Source organism: Tachypleus tridentatus, chromosome 7 (assembly GCF_004210375.1).
Source record: "Tachypleus tridentatus isolate NWPU-2018 chromosome 7, ASM421037v1, whole genome shotgun sequence".
Classification (NCBI taxonomy): domain Eukaryota; kingdom Metazoa; phylum Arthropoda; class Merostomata; order Xiphosura; family Limulidae; genus Tachypleus; species Tachypleus tridentatus.
In genome coordinates this window covers 53,524,124-53,550,821 of record NC_134831.1, presented here as the reverse complement: position 1 = coordinate 53,550,821, position 26,698 = coordinate 53,524,124, and the positions used below count along the sequence as shown (strand labels likewise).

The 26,698-nt window shown below is 31.4% G+C and overlaps 2 protein-coding genes across 3 annotated transcripts in view; one reads left to right on the top strand and one right to left on the bottom strand.

Annotated features, from left to right (window-relative positions):
• LOC143255672 (endoplasmic reticulum-Golgi intermediate compartment protein 1-like) overlaps window positions 1-13,380 on the bottom strand; it is a 61,657-nt gene extending 48,277 nt beyond the window's left edge. Inside the window, exons 1-3 of one of the 2 annotated variants that reach the window (XM_076511711.1) lie at window positions 13,062-13,380; window positions 9,151-9,248; window positions 513-647 (exon numbers count right to left, since the gene is read on the bottom strand). In XM_076511711.1, the coding sequence (XP_076367826.1) occupies window positions 513-647; window positions 9,151-9,170 (155 nt within the window). In that variant the 5' untranslated portion in view covers window positions 9,171-9,248; window positions 13,062-13,380. The remainder of the gene's footprint in view (window positions 1-512; window positions 648-9,150; window positions 9,249-13,061) is intronic. The other variant, XM_076511712.1, reaches the window with a different exon arrangement.
• Window positions 13,381-13,587: 207 nt separating this feature from the next.
• Window positions 13,588-26,472, top strand: LOC143255671 (dual specificity protein phosphatase 1-like). The gene is made up of 3 exons (XM_076511710.1): window positions 13,588-14,250; window positions 18,735-19,202; window positions 22,282-26,472. The coding sequence occupies exons 1-3, from the start codon at window positions 13,782-13,784 to the stop codon at window positions 22,731-22,733; spliced, it is 1,389 nt and encodes a 462-aa protein (XP_076367825.1). The 5' UTR covers window positions 13,588-13,781; the 3' UTR covers window positions 22,734-26,472.
• The last annotated feature ends 226 nt before the right edge of the window (window positions 26,473-26,698 follow it).

Here is a 26,698-nt window from a genome sequence, read left to right as displayed (position 1 = left end):
AAAGGTTCTTAGAATAATCAACAGTTTTCTCCCACTGGTGCTTTGGTTATTCATCCCACTCTTGGATTAAGTAAACTACGCTGCTGGTTCAAGTTCTTTTAAGTGATAAAATTAATTCAAATGAAAAATAAATAATCAGAGTTAGAAATAAAATAATATTGTTTTATCAATAATTACCTCTAGATTCTGATTTATATTATTTACTAATAAAATTGATAATAATTACAATTCACTTACTTAACCTAGTTCACACTATAACATTGTTCATGAAAGTTGATACAAATTACACTTATACCACAACTATATCTTTCATAATACAACTGGCATGATGAGCCCTGGTACTCAGTTAAGACATCATCAATTATGAATTTGACAGACACAAGTGAAAGTACAAAATATGTTATGTCATTCACAGTATAAGTTTTTTAGAGTAATAACAAATACACTCACATACAGATCATTAATTATTACTTAATACTGTCAATACACAGGCAAACAAAAAATGGACTTACACTTCTGTACTAATAAATGACAGAAACTCCGATAGAAATAAGACTAGGATAAAGAAACAGCAGCACACGGACACAACTGCTCCAGTCAGTGTTGGCTGAGTAAGGTCTTTAGGTATCTTCCTATAGATATCAAATCTAAAACAACAAATAATGTCAGATCTTTTAAGAATGATTATTGCTATTCCTTACTGGGATGCATATTGTACTACTACTTAATAGTAAAATGTATTCAATATTTCTCAAATCCTAGTTTAGAAATTATGGATCAGTGTAAATGAAGATAGCTAGGCTTTTAGCTTTTTTAACTGTCAACAGTATAGAGTACACATTTTTGGTTTACATCCTGTTAGTTTAATCTTTCACTGTAGTTAATGCAAGGCATATAACAAATAGTTCTTCATACAGACTACAGTGTATTGGTACATTATTATTTTAGTAACAATAATTTCTATTAATTATAGTGATAGCCATAATTATCTGTCATTACTATGATTTTTCTTGTACCTTAGTGCACTCATAGATACTGATTAGTTCTTAAAAGTTTGATTTTGTTATTTCTGGCCCCACTCATTAGATTAAGCATTAGGATAGAGAGCAGTTAGTCAGATTAGTTGTATTAGACACAGCTCACAGTATGTTTAGTAAATTAATTTTCTATTTATTATCATGCACTAAGTTATTTAAATTGAAGTATTAATAATTCTGCTTTTTATCACACAAATGTTATTAATTTATTTTCCTCCTAAACATTATTTCTTTCTATTTGTACTTATTCTGCTTTTTATACTTAAATAGTAATGTGTGTGTTGTAATAACTTAACTGAGATGTCAAGCTGCTCTCAAGTTACACTGTCAGAACTGCTCAAATAAGTTTTCATTCATCACGATATGTTGTTGTGGGGTGATTACATCACGTTTTGCATACACTGGTATCACTTTTCACAGGAGTTGGGATTGAAGAATGCAGTAAGCACTCAACTATTTTTTTTATTTTGTAAGTTTTCGTTTTCTTGGTGTTGCTTCATTAACAGTATTAATCAAGTGATTAAAATATATATGTATAATTACCTTATTTATTTTGTTAAGTACTACTTTATTTTTTAGTACATACAATTTTATGATTACTTGCATTGTTAGTTTAGTATCTGTACTTAAGAATGATCTAAATCTTTTAAGCTAAATGAACTTTGAGAAATATTATTGGGATTTAGACCAAAAATATCACTACATGTAAGGGCATGCATCTGATGGATAATTATTTTTACATATTTTCATTTCATGACTTTGGAATCTCTTGGCAAGAAAGTAAATTAAATCATAATATCTGTATATAATATAGATATATAGTAGAAGTTATTAATCTAACTTATTTTAACAACAATTATTTTACGATCACACCACAAATTCAAGATTGACTCGCAAAGGAATTTACTGGCATTTGACTGCCTTAACTACACTTTTCTGCCTATGGGTTGGTCAAACTTCTTTTTGCAAAATTTATTTATTTCAATTAGTGGGGTGAAGACAGTAGTAGTAGCCCTGTAATTTTTAAAGGGTTATACATGAATTAATCCAAAATGTGCTAAAAATGTTACTATAACAACGTGTGAAAAAAACAAAACAAGTGTAAATTCTGCAATTAAACTATTATATGATTATAAACAGGGATAACGTCAGAGGGGAAAAAATAACTTTGACTACAGATTTTTCAAAAACTGACCCACAATGATTCACCTACACCACTGACCATTAAACAGTTTAACATGCAGAATCATAAAAATATCTGATTATATTTACTTAATAGTTTATTGTATGCTACCAAAATGTTAAAACACTTAATGGTAAAAAAAACAAACTATAAATACACATGTAGAGAGAGCTTACTTATACTTACCACTATATTCAACTAAAAAATTTAATGAAAATGATTTCTACATTACTGAGTGAATCTACAAACAGAAGACTGAAAAAAAAGGTTTCTTCACAAATATGATCTGGAAAATCCATTTTACACATCCACCAGCAAGAGGAATTCCAATTTTCCAAAAAAAGAAAATTAGGGAAATTAAATATATATCAAGAATAATTCCCTCATCTTCACACTTGGCTATTTAATCTTTCAGCAAAGGCTGATAAATTCTGTATCACTTTGATTAGGAAAGGAAATATATGAAGAAACATACAGTAACTCTGCATATTGGAATGGCTGTTATGGGTATTAACACTTTTACTGATAAGCAGAGAACAATGTTTTGATCTTCCTAGGTCATCTTCAGGTTAACAAAGTGAGAGTTTGCAACTGACCGTTGCCAGGCTTAGGGATGAGAGTATAAACATGTACAGGATTGTAGGGAGAGTTGCAGTTGGATGTCAGGTTGTTAATTAGTATAGGTATGAAGGTGTTCCTTTATATTTGTTAATTTTAATTTGAGTTGTGTATAAGATGGTTTTTATTTTTATTTTGCATTTATTTATATTTGTTTCCATGCATTGCATCTGGGTATTTTCTATGGTTATGTTGTGTTCATTTGATTTGCAATATTCAAAAATATATGAAAGTTTTTTTGTTATTGTTTGTTCTTTGAATCTGGTTTCCATTTCTCTGCTTGTTTCTCCAATATACAAGTTGTGGCAGTTATTGCATTTGTAAATAATGTTGGTTTTGTGTTTGTCAGTGTAGTTATTATATAATATGGACTTTACTTTTGTACCTGGTTTTTGAATAAATTTGGTGTTTACTGGAATTTTATGTAAAGTTTTCTCCAAATGTTGGTTATTTTTTCGCTGACGTTGGGAACATATGGTATACAGCAGTTTAAGGTTTTGTAATTTGCTGTATTTTGGGATTTATTGTTTGTTTGTTGTTGGTCTAGGTGTGTTTATATTGTAACTCTGAGCATTCCTCACAAAACATTGCAAGATTCTGTTAAAGTTTATACATATTTTGTATAATAGATATTTTAATTACATCTTTTTAATAAAAATGCCATTTATCTACAGTAGTCATTTGCACTATAATTGTTAAAATAATTCAAGTGCAAGGTGATCTCCCCCTTTAAGTATAAAAATACTTTTCTTTGTCTTATAGTTTGCACATTACATTTAAACAATCTCTAGAACCTCCCAAAAGGACATCAAAAGTATTTAAAGTAAATCTTTATATTTTATTCTTTTTTAACCATATCACTAACTCTAGCTGTTATCATCAACATAAAAAAAAAAATGAAATAATAATTAAAATTTGGAAACAGAAAAAAAATGTACATTTTAATTTTTGTAGAATACGTTTAAAGATTTTCCTTTTGTTAAATTTGTCATTTCAGATCTTTTCCTTTCAAATATAGTTAACTTTTTTAATGTTTTACTTTCTTTCCTTGTCCTTTACCACTTATTATTCATCTTGACAAAAGTCAACAATGCTATCAATTCATATTACATTTTCTGTGGGAGACATGCAAAATGTTTGTTTGGAGCATAACATCAAAAGCGTTGAGAACAGATGCAGAGTATCATGTATATTAAGAAAAATGGTTAAGTCTTAATTATAAATTTTAAAACATAAATATACAATTAACTGATATAACAGTGAGGCTTAAATACCATTTAAGCTGCATCTCTAACTATATCATATTTAGGTAAGAAATGGCCATAAATGCTATAGTCAATCAAGTACCCAACAATACTACAGTTAGTTCCACATGCCCCATAACAACAACTGAGCATAAATTTCAAAATAACCATTTTTAGATTATAGTTTAAAATGAGCTCTTTCTAGTGACTATATATACAAGTATATAATGTTTACATTTAGGCTATTAAGCTCAAACAAACCAACTGAAAGTGGGCATTACATCCATCAGGTGTTGAACAAATTTATTGCCCGTTTTAACTGTAGTCATTCACAGTACCTTGAAATGGATAAGTAAAATAGTTTTGTTAGCATCTCATTGTCTAGACATGCTTCTACTCAATTACCATCATATTACTGAAGATACAGAGAGCTAAAATGTAGAATTTTCATAGCTCATTGGTCATGTGGTAATAAATATAAAGATTTATTATGAAATAAAGGACTTAAAAGTTGGATAAATTAAAACTTTGAATCATAACACACATCATAACATTAAATTCATTCACATACACTGATAGCAAAGGTGTTTAATTAAATCTGGAACATAACACAGTGACTTGCACATGAAAGTGTTTAATGAGGCCCCCATTGTCAAAGGGTTAATAGAAAAACCTTTGTTTTTTGTATATACCTTTAAGTAAAGGTAAATGATTTACTAAAAGAAATCAATAGTTTATCACAATTTTCTTTTCAAATAGTTCATATTATAGATAGAGGTAAATACTAAGTGAATAAAAAACAATATGTGTAAACACAACACTGCTCTCTTTCATGTACTAAATAAAGTTTTCATGTCCTTTCTTGATTAATTTTTACAAAATCACTAACTTGCATCAGTAATAATTACAATATTTTAAACAACATAAAAAAAATTTAATTTCCCAAGTTTCTTTTGAAGCTTCTAATTATTAAAATAATACCTTATTTTAATTTATTCATTTTCATTAAATTACATGTGGAGAAAAGAGAAAAGAGTGCAAATAATTTAGCAAAATATCATCAAATCAACTTTTTTGTATGTGTTAACACAGCATGGTTAGAAAAATTTAAATGATTCACTGTGTATACTTATAATTTAATATTCTTAACACTAAACTTAGAAACCATTTATTGAAAATATATGTGGTCACAGTATTATTAATAATCATTTGAGATTGTTTCCACTATAAACTAGCAGGCTTTTATTTAGTTTGAACCTAGAGAAATTGGAAACATGTATAGATCTTGAAATTATGTCGTATTTATATAGATAGATACAGAACACACAAAGAAAATAATTCTAACCTCAGTTGTTCCTGCTGTATCAATCAGAAACCTGATGATTAAATATATAAATACAAAATGCTATGTTGCTACTATTATATATATATTCACAAAACTGTTTTTTATTATTATTCTTCCAGTTTCCCTATGAACGTCATTCTTTACATTTACTCCACCTGTGCAAGAGATAGAAAGCTGACTCACCACTAACATCTTGTTTGTATTGTGACTCACCACTATCCTTCAGGTGTGGGAAGAACAGCATATACAGTGCTTCTAAAATCATTTCACATTTGTGTGATAAGTTACTTAAAAAAATAAATATCCATAACAAAACACCAAGGGCAGTTTAACTTGTGCTTTAGTAATCAACTTCTTTGAAACATGATGTTTCAAAAAAACTGTTTGAGACTGTGCCATGTCTCAAATGATAAAATCTTTCTTCTTGGCATCTATTTCTGTGCATATTTTGTCTCTATTCTAAGCTTTCTGTATGAGTTATCTCCTCAAACATTTCACGTGGCAGAAAACATGAGCAAGACATTATAGGCAATTGAAAGATAAACAATTATAAAAGTTATTACACCAGTAAAATATATTTTTGGTTGAGTTTTGGGGGTCACATGTTCAATTAAGAATTTTTTGGGGTAAAATTAATATTTTCTTTTTAGCAAGAAAAAAAACAGAAAATGATTATTACTGACTTTTGTTAAAAAATAAACATTATATATATCAGAATCAAAAAACATAAAGGACCATGTGCTTAAGGAGATACATCACCTACACAATAAAAATAAAACGTATGATAATTTAAAAATAACTCACATGTTTAAAATGAAAATCATGCTTGCTTTTCTTTTTAAACTTGTTACATTGTATTTCATTTAGATAGTCTACAATTTAGGATTGTGACAAAGATTTGACTAATACTCAGCCTATTTCAGCAAAACAATAAAATTTTTCATATTTACCAAGAACAATACAAACTAAAATGTATTAAGTAGAAAATCATAGATACATAATCAACAAACACAGAGATGGCCAATTAATTAATAATTTTATTAATGCTAAACAGTAACAAGTCTACTAAGTTTACATTATTTTTTACTGAAGATTGTAAAAATCATTACAAAACTCATATCAGAAACTCAGATTTGTGTTTGCATTTGCATGAATTCATATAGCTTTGATATTTTCCAAAGCTTATGATAGTGCTTTCTTAATCTTAGCAAAATGAAATAATTTTTGTACCATTAGTGAATGTTAGTTTACTAACGAATCACCTTCATCTTTATTAATCCAACAAAGCTTATTTTAATCAGTCTTTTACTAAATAATTAGCCACCAGCAACTCTTGTTTATTTGTTTGTTGTTGTTTTTTTTTTATAGAGTTTTAAAATTTCTTTCCATAAAGCACTGTGTCTTCTGATTAATATGTTTATCAATCACTTCTCAGAAAAAAAGTCTTTGGTAAGCTTATGTATTTTTTTTAAGATTCTTGCAAGACTAAATTCATAACACTATATCCTATTGAGTTTATAGCAGATTTACAGAAAGCATATTGCAATGTTTCTTTTCTCATCCAGTACATAAAATATAAGAAGTTTGAGGCTCAATACAGCACTGAATATATCCAATCAAGTCTACACTCCTCAAAAACTTTCATCTAGGAAGAAAAATATGAGTGAAAGTGGAGCACACTAGACAGGTCTAAGTACAATGAGTATTCACCTGGAATGATTATGAGTTTTATGTTAAATTATTCCTATCAAATCCCACTTAACCTGTAATTTACCTTTACCCAGAAATTCATATTCACCTGATAAAACTTTAAATACATGACTACTAGTTCAAAATATTCAATATTTGAATAGAACACTATCTGTTACATCTCTAGATACTCTGAACATTGGGTTTAAAATAATGCAACTATAGTGTGCATACGATTGTTATCTCTACATCCTTCTTGAACACTAAGGAATTGAAACCACATGAGATTAGCTATGACATTGATATATCTCTCAGGATTACTCAGTATATATCTTTAAAAATTACTTTATCATTTCCATTAAAATTGTTCAATGTGTGAAATAATATTTATGTATCTCCTTTACTTTTGAGTTAAACTTTTCAAATGAAAAAAAAAAAAAAAAGATATGGAAAAGATTATTACACATTATCTCCAAACCTCAAAAATACCCAAAAGTGGTTATTACATCAAACAAGCTCTAGTGCATAATTTGACTTTTTTGTTTAATTTCAACATTTCAACAAATACTGTAAATTTTCATTCTTCAATTACAAGGTTTCAAATAGGTACATATGGTTTCACTTAGTTTCTTTTTGTCCATCCTGTACATGTAAACACCAAACATATAAAAGTTACAGTATTTGTTATTTAACACATGTTCAAACAGGACATACTGAAATATACATATAAAACTAGCTGTTTATAACACTTATGATGCTGCTTTATACAAGCATGCAAACAATTGCATGTTTAACTATATTTATAGACACACAGATGAAAAAACACAATTTTCTGCATACTTGTATAAAGCAATTTCATAATTCTTATGAGCAGCTATTTTCAAAATATTCTGTTGTAAATACAAGTTAATCAATTAAGAAGCTACTTTGAAAAAAAAATATTGTAAGTGTAAATTAATCAATATATAAGGGTGCACTAATCTATTCCTGACAATGAAAACTATATTAAAAAGTTGTCTTTATCATCATTTTACTGAAACATACATTAATCAAATACTTTGAATACACTGTTCAGAAATTTGTTTCACATACTTAAACTATGGATTCTCGTAAGAGTTGTATGGTTTCTTTCTTTTTAATTAATATTACCCATATCTCCCAACTGATATTGTTGGAAAGTGATTCGTATTATCTTCTAATAAGTTCTATATGTACACAAATGTTTCCCTTACCATTAATAGTTAACTGAATTTTTGATATTTTATAAAAACAAAGTAATAAAAAAAATGAAACAGTGTATGTTATATTAATACTACACTACTAGAAAGCTGCAAAACATTTGTGGTCAAATTAGTATATTTGTTACAATAGTACTTCTTTAACTACAGAATTTCTATAATAATAGAATTAAATTCTAATTGAAGACCCCATAATCTACAACTCCATTGGTCATGGGCTCAACAGTAGTTAAACCTTCATAAGTACAGTTATATCCACCATTTATTTATTATGTGCATTGAAATGATGTGCACATGCATTTTAAGGAAAGACAGAATTGAGCATTATTATAACAAATAATTCATTAAATTTAAAACAACATGCAAGCTATTGTTTAAAAAATGTTAAAATAACACACAGTGTATCTAACCCTTTAAAAACTACTGTCCAGCAAATAACTTAATCCTAAGAGCTTTATATGCAATCAATCATTTATTATGCTTATAAGCAAAAATACATTTTTCTACAAGGAAATATCTAATTTTTATGACAAATTATTTAAAAATTAAAAAACTCAATTTACTTATAAATAAATACTTGAATTTTAAGTTCAACAAAACATAATTTGAATATTATTTCCTAAAATAAAGCCACCTAGGACAGATTTGTTTACAATCAGAATATTTATTAAATTGTTTAGCATGCAAACCAAATCCATAAATTTTATTCATTACATTTCATTTTCTTTCACTTTTATACCAGAAATAAAAATCAAGCAATGCCTTTACAAAATTTACCATCTTACAAACTGTTTACCTTCTCACATCAAATGCCATTATTGTCGTGTTGCTTCTGTAGCAAAGTGGTATCTTTTGGATATCCTCTAACAATTATTTTTACCTTACAGATGGGTCCTAAACATAAATGAAAAATAATATTACTAATAATTTGTTGTAACACTATTTTTTGCAAAATATCACACAAAAAAGTTAAAAAGAAAAGGTTAAAAGAAACAAGTCAGCATTATCATACTTTTATAACTCAAAAACAGACATAGCCACATATGCTATTCTATTTGGATTTTTCTTTAAGGCATTTTCATTTCCACAAAATTGAATATTGTTGAGCTGTAATAAAAATTATAATGATGATTATAATAACTAGTAATAACTTACAAACAAATTACAGTATCATAAATTATAAGTAATATAAGTTATCATATTGGAAACTTACCAGTATTCATGATCAGGAAATTATATATTAAATTATAAAAATATAAAAACATTTAAATATAAATTATAAATGTGCACCATTTCAAATAGCTTGTATCAAACACAATGTTAACCCTAAGCACTTTTTGTTATTCATACTTTCTTTCCACAGAAACGAAAAATTTTACCACTAAGTGACCATTATTACTCCCTAAAAATAAGTTGATAATGTATATTATACTCATGTTCAGCCATTTTATGCAAATAAGTCTATTACTAATCATAGTAGTATTTTTTTTTTGACATTACTTACAACTTAATGTCAACAAGGGGGATATTAGTCAATCTTGACCATTCCATACATTAAACTTTAAAATAAAAAACAAGAGAGAATGCTTAATAGCCATAGCACTTAAAATTTTCTTAGGCAGGAATAGAGTAAATTAATCAATAAGACCCTCTCTCCCCATCTTTTTAGCAACATTTTTGTGTTCAAGCAATTCTACAGGGTGGCCCATAAGTCCCTACCCATCCATATGTTATTGTCATATTCAATGATGCATGCATTATAAATTTGTTTCTATTTTTTCAGAGAAATATCACTGATATAAGCCCATTTACACTTGAAAATATCTCACAGAACATGGAGTCGCATAATATTATGCAGTGAGAATGAGGAACAGCACATAGATACACTGGATACATAAGATATATGGATGGGTAGGGACTTACGGGCCACCCTGTATGTATGGAGCATACCTATATCCAATTATATTTTACTACTCATCAGGACCTCTACCAGCCTACCCTCAAACTGTAGTTATTTTATGCAGGATTAGTGTAAATTAATCTACTATACTATGGGTATGGTCAAATACATCAATAGAAAGAGCTTAACCTCTTAAGTCCAAAACTGTTATCAGATATCAAATCAGTCAAAAGGTGAAAGATCAATGAGCTATGTTGTAATTAGTATAGCAATCAAAGTTAGCTTTTGTGATTCAAATATTTATCAAACCTTCCCTCAAACTCTTATAAACAAGTGCATCCACCAAATTCAAAAATCAGCCATTTCTAAAAATTAGTTACCCTGTTAGAAAATATACCCATCTTAGCTGAAGATCACTTCTACCCTGAAAAACTTTATATCTGTGTCCCTTAGTTCTTCTATTCTCACCACTAAACAAAGATATAAATACTATCAAATGCCTCATTAGAAAAACAGGAGTAATTATAACAAGAGAAACAACAATGTAAGAATGTTATTATATTATTTAACATGAACAAAAAAATAATCGTAGCATATTAGCAAAACTTATGATTATATCTATAAACAGGATTATAACTGTGTGCTGTAAGAGTGTAATTTTCTCTCAATAAACACCCCCATGAGAGTTTGCATATAGTAGTCCCTTGAAGTTAACCTGAATTCTCAACGAGTCCTCAGAAGGAAGCTAGTACCTGGTTGATACTACAGTTTTCATAGATGTAACAATATCTTGACATGAAGCAAATCAATGCACACGTGTGTCTGGAAAAACAAAAGCTAGGAAGTGGCTATAATGAATGGGGTCTTGATGTAACATTTTTAAAAAAGGGATCTCATAAAAACTTCATTATTTTTACAATGAATAGCCATTTTGTATTTCAAAATGGCTGGTATAGGTATTAACACTTTTATTGATAAGGAGAAAACAATGTTTCAACCTTCCCAGGTCACATTCTGAAGATGACCTAAGAAGGTTGAAACTTTGCTCTCGCCTTATCAATAAAAGTGTTAATACCCATTTCAGCCATTCTGAGATACACTTTCATTTCAAGTGGGTTTCTCATCATCAAGAATAGCCATTAGCTTACAACTACAGAATGTCATTTCATGTGAAAACTGAAAAAGTCCAAATCGACATTTCAACTTTACTTTTTTTAATAATTTCTGTGATAGATAAAACCAGAAACAGTTTTCAAACACTCCAAACCAAACATACTTCCAAACAATTAAGTCTCACATCTTATAAACTTTAAGTCCTTTCTCAAAAAAGTACTACTCACCTGTACAGTATATGAATATATTTTTAAACACTCTGTAATATTTGTTGTTTCTTCAAATATTTCCAAGCTAATAAAAGTTAAACCTTTAACTAACAGTACTTCCTTCTCTTAACCTTTTGAACAGATTTTACTGCTCATATAAATTTTGGCTAGAGGAATTTTAATAATATACACACACACACACACACATACACAGTATTATCTAAACACCTTTTGTTTATTCATACTTTCATCCCATAGAAACAAAAAATTATTTTGTATCTCAAAATGGTTGGTATGGGTATTAACATTTATTGATAAGCAGAAAACAACGTTTCAACCTTCCTAGGTCATTTTCAGGTTAATACCCATTCCAACCGTTCTGAGATACAAAAGATTTTTTTTATTTCATGTGGGTTTCTCGTCATCAAGAAAAAAATCTTTATCAATAAGTTACCATTATTTCTCCCTCAAGATAAGTTGGTCACGTGCAGTAACTTCACTGTGATATTTTTATAGACTCAAACAATGCCAAAAGATGCTATAAAATTTGCAAGTTTCACAACAATATATATATATATATATATATACACTGAAATAAATATCTTGAATGGGATTAACCATTTTAATTTTTGAAATTTGTTATAAAAAACTAACCAAAAGACATACCTACTATACAAGTTAAATATATGTATTTCATAGTAAATGTACTCAGCTATAATTTACAAACAAAACAGACACATACGAGATATTATTTGTTTGCCTAACAGTTTTAAACAAGGCTTTTTTCTCAAGTTTTTTAATTATGTATAACCATATTAAAATGTTTCATAAAATCAGGTTTTACATGCACAAGTAGGCCACATTAACTTGTTTGAACACTTGAAAGTACGCTATTGTGCTAAATTACAATTTCATGCTAGGATGAAAAGTGAAAAAGAGTTCCCTCAATAGCAATGTGTATGTCTGCAGACTTGCACTGCTAGAAATCAATTTTTAACACTTGTGGTGGGCAGGGCTCTTTATGCTTAGCTACGAACTAAAAATATTTTACTGTTATGTAGCTAGGTGCCTATATTACCATAACAACACTTTTGTCTTATAAATTACATATTACAAAGAATAATATAACGTAATAATAAGGCTAGTGTCACAAATCCAAAACTGTAACTTACAATGTTAGTCAAAAGATTACAAGTATTAATTTAAACTAAACACTTGGAAAGTGGTAAAGAATATTGGTATTATTATGGCAAATAATGTTACATTAATGTCCACATCCTTAGAATGATTTTTACTATTTTGAGTTGGTTATACATAGTCTCAATCATACTGAAAGTGAAACTAGCACTAGACATTGTCAATTCAGTGTTACAATCTATATCTAGCATATTACTATTTTTAAAGTTGTGGAATATTTTGCAAGAAAAACGAACAAAATTTGTGAACTGAGTACATGATAAAAGACGAACACATCTGAAACCATACCTTATAAATGTTTTTCTGAGTGAACTAGTGTAAATTTACAAGTAAACTATATAAGCGTGATAATTTTCAAACTTCAGCCCTAACACGTCTCCATAACATGCATAGCTTACACGTTTAGGCCCACGTGCTCTCTTGTAATTGGTTAATAAAACAAACGTTAAGCAAAGTTAACTTTCGAGAAAGTAATATTAAAAAAACGTTTCTGTGTTCAAATATTCAAAATAAATAATAAGTTTTAAAATATCTATGATATTATCTAAACTTCTATAAATTGCCATTTCTGTTTTACGCAAAATGTCGTAACCAATTATCTGTCATAGTGGTGGAACTATATAGTGTTCTTCCGTTCTAACGATAATTACAGAAACAAAAAATCGCTACAACCAAATTTCTTCCTATATTAAAATGTCTTAAAAATAAGCTACATGATTACTAAAACCGACTAAAAATTTATTCTTAAGTAGAAAGTAATGTAAATATGTGAACTTTTTTTTACGCGGATGAATACTCCATCTTCCAAAGTGTAGATAGTTTCATTCATAAACCCTTAAAAACACGTCAATGAAACGTAGATATACTATATCTGCTGAGGTCGTAGGAAAGTTAGTGTCTAAGGAAATTATGAAGTGAAGTAATACGGGGTGTTGAAGTACTATTGTATTCAAAAGATTTTATCATTATTGTAACTTGCTTTATTTTTAACAAAGAAATATATCATTCATGCCTGTCTTCCTTGTCGACGGAACAAGACGTTCAAGACAGAAACGTCTCGGCTGTGACGTTGAGAATATGTCGTTGAAGTTGAACCTCTTGACTATGGAGCAACTACAACAATATCTTGAAGAAGAAAATTTTAAAAATAACGGAGAAAATTCGTTGCCGTTTTTGCTTTTAGACTGTCGCCCATTTTTATCCTACACGGAATGTCACATTATCAAAGCAGTAAATGTTCATTGTCCAGCATTACTTCGAAGACGCTCCGGTGGACGATTGCCTATACGAACAATAATTCCTAATTCAGAAATAAGGGAAAAAGTTCTTCGTGGTGAATATTCTCGCGTAATTTTGTACAGTGAACACGGACAAGAGACGTACTTGTGGGGAAACTCTCCTGAGGAAGCTATAGTAAATTCTGTAGCTAGATGTCTCAGCTATGAAGGCGGGGTTAAACGTTTATACTATTTATCTGGTGAGTACATGTACTGTAATTTAATGTGAACTTATTAACACCAAATACTGTGTGAATTGTGTACGAATATGATAGTTAAAGTTCCAGCATTCAAAACTTCTATTGGCTTGCCTGTAAACTGAAAGTGTATTCACATTATGTTCAAGCCGAAATAAAATGGGGGGTAAAAGAAATTAAAAAAAAAGAAAAGAAATTGACAACGCACAGGTGTCTTATCATAAAGTACTAATATAACCTCAAAATAAATACATATATACTCTTTACAAAATATATAAGAAACGATTAACTGTTAAACTACTCAACTAAAATCTCTATTTTTGTCTAACGACAAATTAAATAATTCTTGAACGTAAGTTCGTTTTAGAGAAAAAGTTCAAACATAGTTGAAAAACAAAACTCTGATAATAGGAATTTTAATTTAAAGTACATGGCTTTTCCGTACTGGTTAAATAATCACGTTAATTCTACAATAAAAAATTGGACACTTTCAAGCAGTGTTACATTATACGTGTGACTAAAGGAAATCTCCAAACGTTTTGTATTACTTCCATAATACTTCGTTTGATTTAGAGTATTCTAACGCATATACAAAGGATTTCGGAGCATGAAATTTTTCTTAATTATCAACATGTAAATATATATTCTAAATTCGAGTTTTATGCTTTTTGTTTTTAAAGGTATTAATTATCCGAGGATGTAAACAGCTGTTTTAAAAAAGTACTTCAGTTTCGAATGTAGATGATACTGAAGGCACATTTCGAGTTTAATATTTTACGTCTAAGTACCTTAAATCAGTTTACACTTAAGTAAACACTCATTAAAAGTACAAACTTTTGGTACCAGCTTTGCTTTATTAACGTAGTGGTACTGTAACGTACCCACGTGAACGTTGTATCTCGCACAACTGCTGTATAAGATTGCTTGTGTAAGGCATATACACGTACACTGCCGTATTTCATTCATTCCCAGCGTGGTCTCTGACGTGAAAACTCGCCGTAATTTTTTCCAACAGGAAAATCTAGGGTAGAGTCGTGTCTCAGCATCGTTAGCTTTGGGAAGCAGTGAAGCATGACAAAAACAATGTCCTTAATCTATATCAAACCTCATTCCACAAAATATACGATAATTTTATAAGTTAATAAAGTTCCAAGGTATATCCAGGTTTTTGTTTTAATTCGCCAACGATTTCGGAAAAATGTTTATGCTGTTTATGAGACGGCCATATTCCTCCTGTATTGATCATTCTACGTAGAAGTAAGGCGATGCATGTGCGTATACTATATTCACTTGACGTACGATGTTCCACTCTCTTACTTTACTATCGATTGGCTCGATTCGCCATTGGTGGCATAACTCGCCTTTTCCGAATGACAACATCCCGCGTATTCTGAATGAGAACGTCCTTCATCTCATTGGTTAAGCTGATTATAGCCTCACAAAAGATATTTGTAATTATTCGTGTATGGTACAAAAAATCTAAAATCAATAAGCTTGCTATGAGAATAACACTTATCCTTACTGTAAAGTTTACGTGGTGTAATATGACCTTTTCTAATAGTTTTTATATTTAAAATAAATATCAGAAACGTAATTCACAAAACGTAGTACACGCAACTCGTATGATGTTAAACAACCCATACATGTAAACATTTGAAGTGAAAGTACAGGACAATGCGGGTGTAGAATGGTTATTTCTCGAAATTCATTGACTAATTTTTTGATAAAGAATGGAGTTGAGCTTAGGTCAGCAAATTTGTGGCTGCTAGACTACATGTGTGTAGGCGTAGTATGTAACTTTCATCTACTAAAGCAGAAACCCTATTAGCCTTAAGTTTCGACAAAGTAAGTTGTCTTGCATAACTAATTTTCACCTCAAGTTTACTTGGTTTTATGAGCAAGTCACATTGGTTTCTTAAGTATTTAACCTAACATCATCTTAGAAGGATCTGTGTTGCTCTCATAAGTCTTCTTGGATTTTTGCATGTCCCAAATAATGCTTTTTTCATAACGAAAACCGCATTCGTATGAGATTCTTTAAGATATTCATACGTCACAAGGACGACGGGGTGACGTCTTTTGCCCATAAATCATCGAGAAATGTGTAAGTGACTTCAAAGGAAACCGAATATAGACATCAAACCTCGTGACGATTACACTTTTTTGTATGTGTTCACCTTATAGCGTTTTCCGGTCATAGGCTAGAAGTGACGTCACAAACAAAATGCACACCCTCCGTTACCAGTTACCTCAAACTAATGGTGAAAGTATGAATCCATGCGTTATTCTTCCTGCACACTGACGCGAACCCTTTCCGGTGAGTTTGTCTTTTGATGACATCATTTATATAGTTACTGTGAATGTGAAGTAATCTGCGTTTTAAGAAAATGAAGCTCCAAATATTAACCCATAGGCTTGATTACAGTGACAAGGTTACGAATATTTAAATTGATCAGGCATATAGGTTTAACTGGCACAAATATAAACACACTGAACCACGACGATCAAGTGAGGGTAGTTTGCATAACAAAAATCATTCCATTGTTTAACTTTTGTGTCCTCGGTTACTGTATTTAGTTCTACTATAAAGTGGTATCTACAAAGAAGGTAAAAAGGCTCGTGCGGATTGACCTAGAACCACTGGAAGAGTTCAATTATAAAAGTCCACATGTAGTTTTACACTACTTTGTAGACGAATTTACAATGTCGAACTTAGCAACCTAGATGTTAAAAAACATCCAATATTACTAAAGGGGTATTACATGTGCCAGTTTTTCACTTGTTACTTTTCTTCGCTCCTCTATATAGAATTTTCTTTACCCTTACCAGTAGTTTTTACATATAATTTTGGATGTAATTTGTTTGAATTTTACAAACGTGGTCGTGAGGGGGTGATAGGCCGAAAATATATCATGATGACTAGACTTCCACTTGAAGTACCCATACCAGTCATCTTTAGAATACGTATTTAATTGTTTCATTTTTCTGGCATTAATTTGCAACTATTTCTGGCGTGCCTATTAAAACAAAAACAAATCTCGTTCAGGCAACATATCGCAAGGTATTGGAAAATAAATTAACGCCACATTGTATTAGCATGGGTTACTTTTTATTGTTATGAAATATTTATTGAACAATCAACCATGAGATTTTAAGCTACGTGTAAAATAATTGTTACTTCCTCTCAGAAATAAATGGTGGCTTCCTTGATTGGAAGTGCTTCATCGCAAGAATAAGAGATTCTAGTGAAGTAATCAGTTTTGACATTAAGGCGTTAGAAATATTGGTTTCCCTTTGAATACCAATTTAGATGACTTAAACTTGTCTTAATGTGATATACGTCAGTGTAAAATGCTTTTTATAGGTAACATTTAATATCTTTATTCTACTTATTAACTGGAAGATAATATCATTCACATTTTCTTACAGAAGTTGCTTGATAAACTGTAGTAAGGAAAACATTTTCTTTCACTTCGATAGACCTAAATAGTTGTACGTTAAAATTTTCAGTGAGCAAAGAAGTGAAGCGATAAGCCATAGCTAAAGCTGCTGTGGAACAGATTGTATCAGAACTACATCTTGACGTTGTTCGGAGTTATGTAAATAATGACACCGAAAACTGATCGCTTTTGAGAAGGGTACGTAACAGCCCTTTTCGCCACAATGTTCCATTACCAAAGTCCTAAACATTTTCTATCGTGGATTTGGAATATTCAAAATGGGGTTTCCCTTTCATTTAATGACATTCGAAAAAAAAAAAAGAATTTGAATCAGGGCAACCCAGAAAGGCTTAACAAATCATACCCGCGCCGTGGTAACAATGCAGCGTTTTGTAACAGGTGAGTATCTACGAGAAAGAATGTCTGTATGAAAGCAAGGTCAACAACGTATTGTTTCACTGAGATGAAGTTTCATCTCTCGTCCAAATGTTACATATCTCTTGACTAGAAAATGAAACTCGTATTCATGCTATTTTTACGAGGTATATAAACGCTGAGCAACTGTCCTTGGAAATTAAGTTGTTTATGCAAATCAAGCAGAGAGGGGGTTTGCTTTTACATGAAATTATTGCGAAAGATACTTTTGCGATGGAAAATGCACTACAGGGTTTTGTCAAGAGTGCATTTGTCAAACAGTAGTACCGGACGTGGCAAAATGAACTGTAAAGAAGCTTCATTCAAATGTGTTTTTTTAATATAACGAACTCGGTGTCTGTGTACTGGAGAAGCAACTAACCTCCATCAGTATTGCATTTTTGAATGATATAATGGCAAGGCTGTAAAGTTAAGAGCTGATTTGAAACAACTTACTTGCTATTCTTTTAATTACTGTACCTGGAACACAAACTTTAAGAAGTTTTGGTACACAAGTTCATTAGAATAAAATATTAAATTTCGGAATGTGCTCTCAAACGTATTTACCGAATAACAGTTAAATATTTTATTTGTAGTTGTTAGAATTGCTAATTCTATATAAATTTTAAACAGGAGGAATGCGAGACTTCCGCCACCGCTACCCTCATCTTTGTACTCGAAGCAGCTCTCTTGTCGTTGGAGATGACACGTCCAAAAGCACGAATAACTGGACATCTGAAATTTCTCAAAGTGACCATGTACATAGTAGCACTCCTGAAGTGATGACAGTATGGACACTGAACTCCGTCGTCAAACCAAAGCCCAATTCTTCAGTAACGGACACCCAGACCTCTCATGTACTGTTTCCAGCGCATGAGCAGGAAGAGCCTGTACAAATTTTATCATACCTGTTCCTTGGGAGTGCTTACCACGCTTCCAGTAAGGCTACTCTTAAGCACCTGGGAATTACTGCTTTACTAAACGTCTCCCAGACTTGTCCCAACCACTTTGAAAACGATTTCACCTATAAAATAATACCGGTCAAAGACTCTGGAAGCGAGAATATAGCTTCGTGCTTTAACGAGGCTATAGAATTTATTGGTGAGTATATTTCTAAGTACTGGTAGGAGTATAGGAAGGATTACAATTAAAAGTAATTATAGCAAAGTACTCAAAATAATAAAGTAAGATACGTATCGTGAATGTTTCTTAACACGTAATGTTAACCTGCTTTTGTTTAAAGTTTCCTGTTTAGCTTGTGATCAGCATGTTTTAAGGGGCAAGTCGAGTTATTATACAAACAATTTAATGTATAAATTGCCGTTATTAAGTACGGTTATACATTAGTGGAGACTAAGAGGGTTTCCGAATACTTCACGTGCCAAAAAAATCACCCTGTTGGATTCGTGGGCAGAAACTGACCAGTCAGTATTGGTTACGATATATTATGCGCATATATACTAACAGTACACTATAAAAGTCGCTACCATTTCCGGTATAATAATTCAAATGTTTAAAACCGCAAGAATTTAGTCTATTACCAATTATCTGATCACGTCAGTGAGGCTGGGACTACCACTACAAGATTTATCCAGCTTACTTCATGGGTCTGTGGTTATCTGCTTTTGATATTCCGGTAAATATGTATAGTTTTTTGATATAAATGTATCATGTACTTAAATATCTTTGCAATCCGATAGATAGCACTACATGTCGATGGATAGACATAACAGTTTCAAAGGGAAAACTACACTTTGTATGGGTCAAACAGACTAAGCAATCAACATGGATCCTGTTATATATAAAAAGAAAGTGGTAAAAAATGAATCACAACGCAAGTTTGTAAAATGTAATACTAACTTTGGCAGCTTATTAAACTTGTATGTAAGCCAAAGTCAATATTACATTTCCAGAATTTGTGATTCTGGTTTTAATTCTTAACCATGGACATGTTAAACCGAACAAACAAATAAGAAAAACAGCGATTGAAAATCGTTTTGAAATATCCATCTAGTATCACTTCACTGTACTTATTGGGTGGTTTTTGTACCAATTCTACAAACCGCTAACAATCCCTACTTTCCGTTAATATTATTCTTATTGTCAATATAAGCCTCAACTTATCCAAGTCATTAAAGTGAAGTTTAGCGGATATACCAGCTACCCTGAACTAATTGTCGTAGAATAGATGTTTGTTCTGGTTTTCCCGGAAACCGTTAGTACTTCATATAAACATAACTGTTACTTTTTGATTAAAGTAATTGGTTGACCTTCACATCTCGGGAACACGTTGACTTCATCGACTAAATCGTGGGAATGAGTTATGATCATGGAACGAACGGATGTCGTTAAAACGTATCATCCGTGGTATCATTTGATAAAGGTACTCCATTGACCGTTATTAGTTCCCGCCGTAACAAATCCTGTTTATATTCGCACCTTACCATCTCCATAGCTTCTATATAATAGGTAATAGAAGCAGAAAACCAGTTATACTCTTTATTTTTTTTAGTATCTTCCGCTTACATTAAACAAATAGAAAGAGAATAGTGTGGATTGTGAAAGACTTGTAATCAATCATTCACTACTCCTGGAGCATTTAGACAGTTTTTTTCGAGTAAAAATAGAGGTAACTCTTTAAACGATAAGAATTTTTTCATTTAAACTAAATACTAGCTGTTAGATGTGTTTCTTTGTGAACCTGACGATGACCGAAGGTCGAAACGTTGTTCGCTCTTCTACGTAAAATATTTTCTCAACCCAAACGAGCCGTTTTTGCATACATAAAACTTTGTATGTTACCGCAAGATATGGTGTAACCTCAAACTTTTCACATTAGTGTTCTCACCGCCTATGTTTAATCTTTATATGATTATGTTAGATATTAAAGAAACTTAAGTACAATTAATCCGTTACAATCCTAACGGATATGGAGTGCAATGGAACGTCTAATTTTGACCACTATATCCTGAAGTCGTACACACAAACACTAGTTTCATAAATGTTTGGCTGTATCGTTATTACGTAGCTAAGCCTTAAACGATAATGGGACACATTACTGGTTAAGCAATTAAGTGATTTAGAATTACACTTTAAAACGCAGGTTAAGCACAGGTTCCAACCTGAAAATTGTGTACTTTTTCTATGACCAGGGAATTTAACATTATATAAAGTTACTGACAACAATGTTCTGATTTACAATGGCTCCTAAAATAGTTTATAATTGATATACAAAGTTTACAATAAATGTCAGTTAATATTACGTGTAGCTACAGTATGTTAAAGTGGTAAAAGTTTAAATGTCTGGGACTAATCTTAATCGTGACTTGTATCAGTATATGCTTCATTTGTAGACGGACATGGCATGCAACGAAATCGTCAAATTTAGAGCACTTCCTGTGATGTTGGGTTAACCGTCACACTTCCTGTTAGGCCAGTTCTCTACAGCTACAGTACCATAATCTGTTTTCATTTGCAGCACGTGCATGCTGTCATGTTTCACGAGCTATTCTCTGGATGGCGTTAGCTAACTCAAGCATGTATTTTAGACTTTTTTTTTTTCTCCCTCTGAGTGTGTACTATTCTATTTTCTACAACTTCCGGAATCTCCAGGAACTTGACTCGTGCCATTAACTGTTATGCGCGTTTCTATAAGATACATAAACCAGTGCACCGTACTCTTACAAGACAAACAACCATGTGTGTAATTAAGAACTGCGAGAGCCGGTGAGGGTATGTTCACCGGAAATGTGATGTTAGCGCCCCACGTGTCTGTTACCTTTATCTCCTTGAAGCCAAGGCATTAAGGGCTCGTTTTCCAATAAGTAATTACAAAGTGGGGGAAAAAAAACCCGACACAAACAACAATTTTGAATGATGCATCTGGTATGATATACTCATCAGATTAATAATCACGTAAAGACCTGTATTGATGTTTGTTGATAGTATTAAGACATTCAATCAGTAAATCTAGTTAAGTTTGTTATGAAATGACTGAGTGTGATTATTTGTTTTTATTGTTGAGGGAGGAGAAATTTCACACTTGTTAAATCTTGCTTCATACCAAGAAGTGTATATTGGCAGTGTACATTTAATTATCCTCCAAATAACTCAGCATGGTTAACACTGATTTATGAAGTTTAACGCTCTTGGAATAAACGTTATTTTTTCTTGTTTTTAGATAATGCAAGATCTGTTAACGGAAAAGTACTTGTTCACTGCCAAGCGGGAATCAGTCGCTCGGCGACAATCTGCATCGCTTATCTTATGGCCACAAAAAGGTTACGAATGGAGGAAGCTTACGAATACGTCCGTTCTCGACGACAAATAGTCTCGCCCAATTTCAGTTTCATGGAGCAGCTTTTATCTTTCGAATCTCAAGTTTTCTCTCCTTCTGCTCGTCTATGCTGCAAACCCACCCTTTCACCTCCTTCCCCTCTCATTGCAGCAGTTCCACGAAATCCCGATCCGGATTCACTAACGCCCTCTGGAGGCGCTCACCAGAACGTTTTTGACTTTCCCGGAACCTTAAACCCACTTTCATGTGTTAGTTCTGGACTTAACACTGCCACAGAGACTTGCCACATGTTGTCTAGTCCCACTCTTTGTGTGACGTCAAGCTCATTGTCTTGAAATAACCTGTTTAACTCAACACTGGAAAAACCAGAGTTGCTTTAACTTTAATATACAAATTACGAAAATAATTTTAAATTGATATTGTCTAGTCTTAACTTAAAGTAGATATTAACAAACCAGAGTAATATCGTTTGTAGTTAAATAAATCTTTTAACAACTATTTTTATGAAATTATTATGACACGTGTAAAACAAATAAGCGTAATACGATAATCAGCAGAGATAAACCTTTATAAACACGTGTATAGTGTTATTTCCTAGTCGAAGTCAACTTTCGATAATTTTTAGTGACAGTTTATCGTAAAGATGTATTATCATAAAACTTTTATCAGAAACGGGACCAGTCTTTATTCATGTGAAGTGTCAGTCAATGTAAAAACAACTTTGTAAATATAGATATCAAAGTTAACTCGTAGAATTGAAATATTTTAAAATATCATTAAACCACTATTGTTTATACTTGTAAGATTTTACTATCCACTTGTACAACATTAAAACCATATCACCATTTTAGAAATCGCATGAGCATTGCAGTAAGAAATGGAGTTTGTTATAAGACTGCAAGGAAATCATGGACGGAGGTCCATCCTATCTATATTTTCTAATCTGTTTCTCACGGAGGTCCATCCTATCTGTTTTCTAATTTGTTTCTCTTGCGTACTGTCGGTTCTTACTTGCATGAGGTGTTGTATACTTTAGTTTTAGTTGTATATCCACGTAATGCACACGTAAAGACCACAGTGAAATCACTTAACTCCATAACAATTAATCTGTTTTCCTTTAGCTGATGTTTATTAGTATTGTTTTATCTGTAACTTGAGTTAAATCTATCTTCATCCATTTCTTTGCTGAATTTTAACAGTTCATAATGTTAAAAAAGAAATGTATGTAAACGAATTTATATATTAGTCCAATAACGTAGTTAGTGTTAAAGTTGACTGTAGATATGCATTTGTTTGTGTGTGTGGACATTTCCGAGTTGACGTAAGTTAAAATATACAAACGATTGTAATGTTGAACTCGGTTTTAATGAAGACAAGTGTTGATTATTGTTTACGAACAGTAGGAAAACTACCTTTCTACCTTTTTTTTTTTTTATCTGGATATTGATCTGTCTTTCAACAGGGTCTTAATTTATTTTCGTCAACTAATCATTATATAATTTAATTACGTTAAACTAAGAAGGCGTTTAAGTGAACAATTAACAAATAGTAAAATTACGTTAATTGAAACAATGTTCGAAAAATCAAACATTCTTGAATTATAAGCAAATGTTTGTGAGGGGGCGGTATGTCTCAACTTGAAATAAAAATTAACCACTTGCGTCAAATGGAAGTCCTTATATTTTATTGGGAAATAGTTTTCATTAACAATTATTTGTATATGAGAACAGGATTACAAAAATGTTTTCCGCGGAAGATAACTTCAGATTTTTGTACTTGCATACTTGTGTACTTTTCAAAATATTGTACAATAATGACCTTCTAGTCAGACTTTGTTTTCTATTTATTGCACCATAGTTCTGTTTTAGATTTAAGCACGGAACGAATTTCATAATAAAATAAGGAAAAAAACTTGGTGTAATTGTTCTTTTATTTTCTACACTTTTTAATTGAGAGGGTTTATTTAATTTTGTTTTTTCAGTTCTATCTAGATCTCGAATTTCTTCACTTTTTGATTTTGTAATATGCAAGATAAAATATATAGTAGTTCGTGTCAGTCAACATCCATGCCATAGTCAACTGCAAGGTCGTGCTAAAGACACGAGTACCTGGGGAGTGTTCTAGGAAATTAAGTGCCACTAAAGTATCAGTTTATCCCTTAAGGAATGTCTGATTTTAGGTTCAGAAAGGATTTAAATTGCTTTTAATATTTAGTCAATAATGTACGTTCCATTTTCATTAATTCGTTCCTGCCAACGACTCACAAGCTTCTGAATGTCACTTCTAAAAAATTCTTGGGGTTTGGAGGAAAAGAATATAGAGGGTAGTTTTGACATGTATTCAAAACTCTTTTCTATCATGATAGTTTTCCATACTTTGGAATAGATGATAATTAAATAGGGGCAAGGTCTGGAGAATAAGGAGGATGTAGAAATTTTTCCCAATCTAGCTCTTCAATTTTCGCAGATATGATCCTTGCCGTATGGGGCTGTGCCTTATCCTGGTGTAACACAACACCTTTACGATTTATCAAAGCAGGTCTTTTCTTTTAGTGCAACATTCAAGCGCTCTAACTGTTTGCAATAGATGTCTGATGTAATAGTTATATTGAATGGCAGCAACTTAAAGTGAATCACACCAACAATATCCCGCCAAACACTTAACAAGACTTTCCGAGGGTAGAGGTCAATATCGGGCTGTGATTTAGCGGCGCTTAACATGTTTCTAAAATATCCATTTTTCATTTCTAGTTACTAAACTGTTCAAAAAAGATGTTACATTCACGAGAGTGCAGAGAAGTGCAAATGTCCACTCTTCCTCTAAGGTTGGCTTCTGTGAAATCATGGGGGACCAATTTTCCAAGTTTTGACACCTTTCCAAGGTGTTGCAGATGACAGTGAACTGTTGAATGGGTTGAATTAAGCCTCTGTGCTAGTTCTTCAACTGTTACAGTATAACCTTCATCAACTGCAGGCAGTAGTAAGTCAAACTCAACAGAATGTGGCGCATCACTTAAATTGTAGTCATCTGATCTGAACTTCTAAAACCACCTTTGACAGTTTCCTTCATTGAGACCACTATAAACACCTTGAATGTTTCGTGTAGTTTCTCCTGCACTATTGCCTTTTTTAAACCCATAAAGCATTGTATGCCTAATGTGCTCTTCGGACACATCCATCTTCATAAAGGTTTGTTTGATTAATGATCTGAAAAAGTGGAGTTTGGTTAGTTTCGTTTATTTGTCTGAACATTTTTATACACGTCCTACTACATAGTTTCGTCATTAAAATCTTCTACAAAGAAATGATGCACTTTCTGTATTAAATTTTCGGACATTACTTATGGGATGACTTAATGTATGATTAAACTTAAATTTAGTTAATCGTTGTTTTTAGGAGCTAGTTGATTATCTAATAGAAATTACTCTAGAAATGTTAACCCTTAACATAATGACTTCTTTTCCCCCGCTGGAATAACGGTAAATCTTCGGATTTACACTGCTAAAATTAATGGTTAGATTCCACTCGGTAGACATAACCTATAGTCCGATATGGTTTTGTTATAGACGGGGAAAAAAAAGGAACAATATTGACCTTTAAGCCGTTTATTGCTACTCGGGTCAGCCTATATTACATCGTTTTGAGTAACTTTGTTTTCGTCTCGTAACTGTATCAAACAAATTAGGTGAAGTAAATATTCAAAGATCGACTGAGATTGATTCCAATGTTTATGAAGTATTTATTATGTTATGGAGGACCCTATGGTCATGAAAGTCATGGACCTACAAGCATCTTTATGCGTCAAACGTAGAATAAATCTTTTTTTTATTACCAATGTATGGCTGCTCAAAAGGTCTCAACAATGTAATTGTTTTATTTCAAGGAATGCTTTAATATGATTTTTAAAATTCAAAGTTTTTATCATTTTGCTAAAATTGTGACGCCCTTTTCCATAACTAAGTTAAAAGAATACTGAATATCTGATTTTTAGGAGCATGACGTAGATGTTAACCTTAAGTTGCTGAGAAATTTCATTTGTTATATATTGTTTGAATAAAGTGCTTAGAAAAAATGAACATTTCGAATCATGTTTCTTTATCATCAGGGATGTAGGAACACAAATTATGGTAGAAGAAAAACAATAACAACTTTATAATTACAGGGAAGAGCTTTTATCGTCCTAAGTATCACTTTACGTAATTCTAATACGTATAACAAATAATACAAGGATTAGATCCCAGATTTCACTTAACTGGAAGAGTGGAAAGGAGAATTATCCAAGCTATCTCGACTATTATATT

Coding starts and splice junctions, on each gene's coding strand:
- LOC143255671 (XM_076511710.1), top strand. CDS start 13,782: ATGCCTGTCTTCCTTGTCGACGGAACAAGACGTTCAAGACAGAAACGT. Junction 14,251..18,734: donor ACGTTTATACTATTTATCTG/GTGAGTACATGT, acceptor AATTTTAAACAG/GAGGAATGCGAGACTTCCGC. Junction 19,203..22,281: donor CGAGGCTATAGAATTTATTG/GTGAGTATATTT, acceptor TCTTGTTTTTAG/ATAATGCAAGATCTGTTAAC.